The 5,494-nt window shown below is 44.7% G+C and overlaps 1 protein-coding gene across 1 annotated transcript; it reads left to right on the forward strand.

Annotated features, from left to right (window-relative positions):
* Positions 1 to 3,058: 3,058 nt before the first annotated feature.
* Positions 3,059 to 4,824, forward strand: pou3f2a (POU class 3 homeobox 2a). Its single transcript, XM_017302048.1, has one exon. It carries the CDS (start codon positions 3,375 to 3,377, stop codon positions 4,533 to 4,535), a length of 1,161 nt encoding a protein of 386 aa, XP_017157537.1. The 5' UTR covers positions 3,059 to 3,374; the 3' UTR covers positions 4,536 to 4,824.
* The last annotated feature ends 670 nt before the right edge of the window (positions 4,825 to 5,494 follow it).

Below are 5,494 nucleotides of genomic sequence, written 5' to 3' on the forward strand. Positions count from 1 at the left end.
AAAAATATATCATGTTTAACATGCATTTTAAGAAGGTCAAATTGTCCACTAAATTGTCAAAAAGGCTAAATTTGTGGAAGAACATCACTAAGAGTTGTCATGTCAACAAATTCTCCACCTGAGTTTTGGATCTCTGCAGCTCCTCCTGAGAATTACGCACTAATAACAAAGGCAGTAGGATGCACAGGTTGATATTTTATTAAAATGATTAATGCTCTATCTATACTAAAAGTTTAGGTTCTTTGTCACATCTGAGACCTTCATAAACAGCTGTATTCATACTGACGAAATTGTAATTAGACTGCCTTGTACTTCCTTGATCACCTTTGAAAGCAAATTCTTGCAATGGATTTTAACCAGGGGTGTCAGAGTAAAAGTGGAATGAGCAAAAATGCGTCAAAGACTCTATATTGTATTTCTTGAGTTAATTTAAAGAACATTTATCATTTTCCTTCAGTTTCACCATTGCACTATCCATTGGGTAGGTCTATCACATAAAATCCCAATAACATGCAATGAAATTTGTTGTTCCAATGTGACACATATGAACAAATGTAAAGGGTTATAGTTTTCTCTCACAATGCTATTTTTTCCAATAATCTGACTGCTGATGTGTATCTGTTGGGCTCTAGAAGTTTTTTTTTTTTTTTTTGCTGTCTTTGTCCCACATTGAGCCAATAAAATCACATATTCCTAAAACTAGTTGCAAGTAGGTCTAGACACACCCTGGGGGCTTTGGGTGGATTTCAGGGAGACTCGGCAGAATAAGACTTTTTTTTTTTGTAATTTTTAAAATATTACTCAACCAATTTTACAGACGGGATGCAGCAAAATCAAACCTGCCAGTAATAGTGAAATGTCCAGCAGAAGAAACATATTTCTTTGAATTAATATAGAATGATGTGAGCTCCATATATGTACAGAGAATGTCAACCTTTTGAATTCATCATAATGTACAACATTGTGTACATATTGATGTTATTAATAGTGAATATGGGGAAACAAATCAAATGAAACAGATACGATTCAAGATTATTTTAATATAGAACGTGTCACTGGCTTCAGCTGTTTATCAGTACATATTATTTATCAAAGCTTTGGACAAATTATAAACTGTTGAATACCCCAAACTGTAACTTAATGCCTACTTGCTCTTGGCAGACTGGAGATATTTCAATCATTTTCAATACTTCTGCTGCAGCTTGGAGCTGTTTTTGTTTTTGTTTTTTTTTTCTTTTAAGATAGATCATTCAAAATCTGAAACACTCATTACACATGGGTGGTTTAACAATGTGTTGCTCTTATTTATGCAACACAACAGGAAACTTTATGATTGAGTTTCAAAAACTAGAAGTGATGTGTCACAATTCTCCTCATTGACCAGATTGGACATACACTGAGGTAAATCTTGTTGTTTGTGTTCAACTGTTTACATCTGCCCTTCCATCATCTATAATCGCGAGACACAGGCTGGACAGATTTCCAGTCCAGAGCCATTTGGAGGGACCAGAGGGAACAATTGTGTTTTTGGACGGTAGGAGGAAGCTGGAGAGATGCAGTGCAATAAGAATACGCAAATGCAACTGATATACATTCTGTCATCTTACAAGCTCAAATTTCAATGTGTTTTACTTCATGTGATGAACCAACAGAAATTAGTGCATTACTGTGAAGAGGGACGAAAAGGACAAATGGTTTTCGAATTATTTTAAAAATAAAAATCTGCAAGTTGTACAGTGTAACTTTATTCAGTCCAGCTACCCTTTAATAAAATCGAGGCTGGAGAGCTACAGAGACTCAGGTGGGAGACGCTGCTGTTTTTGTGGCTTGAAAAAGTTTTATTTTGCACCAATCTGAAGTCTTTCACAGAATTTATGGCGCCATCTTTCCATCAAATCTAACCGGTTTCCACTCCTTCTGAAGAAAAGTTTTCCCCAAAGTGTTCTACTTTGCATAGTGATTTGTCAGATTTACTCACAAAGCTGTCATTCCTGATCTGGAAGAATTTTGTCCCCAATCTTTGTTTATTTTTTTATTATGGTTAAATTTTCACTATGTTTGAAAGAAAATTGTCATTAAACTGACTTGTCTATCAAGAATACATCACATCACCACCGTCATTTGATGAGAAGCGGGTAAAAATATGTCACTCCAACTTTAAGGAAAGCTTTGCATTATGATAAATAAAGGAAGTAGAGAAGTCCATTTTTGTGTTAAAATATAGTTGTTTTTTCCTTCTAAAATCGACAGTGCAGCACAGAATCCTACTTCTACAAATTAATTCTTATACTAAACTAAGAACATGCAGAATAAATCAGTTTCCCGAAAGACATGCTTCACTAATTTCAAAAAGATCTGGGGTATTTAGTTCATTTGCTCGGTCTTAACAATTCAAGCCCCTCTTTACTGCTCAGAGTTTTTTGGGAGGAAACCAACCCCCCCTCCTCCTTGTGCTACTGTGGGCGCATCCATCTCCAAAGTTTACCCAACAAGCAGGTGGAAGGGGGCACGGCGCACTGAGGGATCCATTCTTGCAGCCTCCTCTCTGTTTGGCCCCTCAGCTGCCCTCTTTGCTCGCCCCCTCCCCTGGATTATTTGTCCCCGACGGGCCGGGCGAAGGGCGCAAAAGAAGCTGCGAATTGCAGCTGTGACGTGGGCGTCGTTGTTCCATTCACCGCGTTCGCCATGGCAACCGGGCAGAAGCTTGAAGCACGCGGTCCCTCTCATACACTCTCTCTCCCTCTCTCTCTCGCTCTCCTTGGACGGCGTCCTGAGGGCAGAGAGGCAGCTGGGAGTTCCTCCAAATGATCTCTGCAATATATCTAAGAATAATTTTGGTTTCCACTCCCTTCCTGGTTTGGTTTTGAACACACAAGTGCATAATTGGAAGGTTTACAACTTTTACGCGTCATTTTTACGCATGAAACCAATAAACGTAACCCACTGACCCAGATCAAGAGACATTAACCATAACAAGACGTTTTCGTTTTTTTTCCCCCTTTTTTTTCTTAAGTCTGAACATGTTCTGTATTTTCTGTGTTTGAACTCAGCTGCCACATTTCTCCTTCCACTTTGTTCACCAACGTGCTGCAGGACTGCTCGCATTGTTGGCCAGACTGATTGGGGTTTCAGCACAATCTCCCGTGACCAATGAGCGGGGTGCTGTCAGGGGTAACCACATCTGTCAGGCGTTCTCGGCCAATAAAGAGCGGAGCGAGGCGGACCACAGGTGCGCGCCTCTGCGTCCCCTTGGCACAGCGCCCGGGAGATGCTGGAGAGAGACGCCTATAGCTGCCCCGTGGCGCAAAGAGAGTTCCTGTCAGAGGCAGCCTCCCTCTTTAACTCCGGCTATCACTCTGGCTCCGAGAGAGTTTATGGCGACCGCAGCGTCCAACCACTACAGCGTCCTCAGCACCCCCAGCAGCGCGCCGCCGCCGCCGCCGCACTCGGAGTCCGGGAGCATGCAGCAGGCGGCAGCGTACAGGGACGCGCACACCCTGCTCCAGAACGACTACGGCACGCTACCGGGCGGTGGGCATCCGCTCAGCCACGCGCACCAGTGGATAACGGCGCTCTCTCACGGTGACAGCGGGGCGCCGTGGCCGTCCAGTCCCCTCCGAGAGCAGGACGTGAAGCCCGTACTGCATGACAGTGACCGAGAGGAGCTGCAGAACTCCAGCAGCCTGCAGCAGCAGCAGCAACAGCGACACCCTCACCTAGCGCACCAGCAGGCGCATCACGACGCCAGAGCATGGCGAACCAGCACGGCCACGACGCACATCACCGGCATGGCGACATCTGAGGGACAGAGCCTGGTGTATTCCCAGTCCGGCTTCGCTCTGATGCCAGGGGGAGAGCAGGGGGGGATGCACCACCACCCTCTGCGGGACGAGGACCACCACAGCCACAGCCCGCACCTCAGTGAGCACGGGGGCGGCCCCGGGGCCCACCACCACCAGCACCAGCAGCACGGGGGCCACCAGGACCAGTCGGACGAGGACACGCCAACCTCGGATGAGCTGGAGCAGTTCGCCAAGCAGTTCAAGCAGCGGCGGATCAAGCTGGGCTTCACGCAGGCGGACGTGGGGCTGGCCCTGGGGACGCTCTACGGGAACGTGTTCTCTCAGACCACCATCTGCAGGTTCGAGGCGCTGCAGCTCAGCTTCAAGAACATGTGCAAACTCAAGCCGCTGCTGAACAAGTGGCTGGAGGAGGCGGACTCCACGTCGGGGAGTCCCACCAGCCTAGATAAGATCGCGGCGCAGGGGAGGAAAAGGAAAAAGCGGACCTCCATCGAGGTGGGCGTCAAGGGCGCTCTGGAGAGCCATTTTCTGAAATGCCCCAAGCCGGGAGCGGCGGAGATCAACTCCCTGGCGGACAGCCTGCAGCTGGAGAAGGAGGTGGTGAGGGTCTGGTTCTGTAACCGGCGGCAGAAGGAGAAGAGGATGACCCCCGCTGGGGGACAGATATCAGGAGGGGAGGACATGTACGGGGACACCCCTCCTCACCACGGAGGACAGACTCCTGTGCAGTGACCCCTGTCCAGTATTTTCTTCTTTTTTTCCCCCCCTCTTACTATTATTATTATTTTGGGGAGAAAACACGAACCTCTGCAGGAGGAAGCTTCTTATTTGTTAAAATACTCAATGCTGGAACTGGACCTCGGCCAGTTTTAAGTGTTGGACGGACGCAGGGATGCAGAGTGGCACCCCGGTGCTAAAAACACTCAGAGCAGAGATGTGTAGAATGGCTTCATGCCAGGCACATTGAGCTGGTGTGTGCTAACCAAAATAGGGAAGAGGAGAGGAAGGGGAAAAAAAAAAAGATGGGGGAGTCGGGGGGAAAGCAGCGACATTTTCTGCATCAGTCTTTTAAAGAAAGGCAGGAAGGAGGAAAACTATAGGAGCAGGCTGCAGTCGGTGTGGGTAAATAAACGCCATCTTTCCATCATAACAAAAGCGACAGGGATCCTGCAGCTTGTGGTAAAAGACAGGGCTGAAATGGCAGACAAATGCTGTAGCCCACAATACCAGCCAACCGTTTATTGTTATTATTATTATTATTATTATTATTATTATTATTATTATTATTATTATTATTATTATTATTATTATTACTTATTTATTTTATTTATGTTTTTATTTATAATGTATCTTTAAAATAATGTCAATTTATAAATGTTGAAAAATTAGAAAAAAATATTCTTGATATAATAATAATAATAATAATAATAATAATAATAATAATAATAATAATAATAATAATAATAATAATAATAATAATAACATTAATAATAATGTGTGTTTTTTTTGACTCGTGCTTTCCTTTCTGTGCGTCCGTTTACACTGTGTTTTTGCTGTTGGTTATTTCTGTACTTTCCCCAAAAACGCTGTGACGAAACAGACCGAGACTGTCCGACTGGAGCCTTCAGAGGGATCCAGTTTATTTTGGCCTTCCTTCCTTTAAGTAAGAAGAACGGGGGACATATTTAAAG

This window comes from Poecilia reticulata, linkage group LG21, assembly GCF_000633615.1.
Source record: "Poecilia reticulata strain Guanapo linkage group LG21, Guppy_female_1.0+MT, whole genome shotgun sequence".
NCBI classification, from domain to species: domain Eukaryota; kingdom Metazoa; phylum Chordata; class Actinopteri; order Cyprinodontiformes; family Poeciliidae; genus Poecilia; species Poecilia reticulata.

Coding starts and splice junctions, on each gene's coding strand:
- pou3f2a (XM_017302048.1), top strand. CDS start 3,375: ATGGCGACCGCAGCGTCCAACCACTACAGCGTCCTCAGCACCCCCAGC.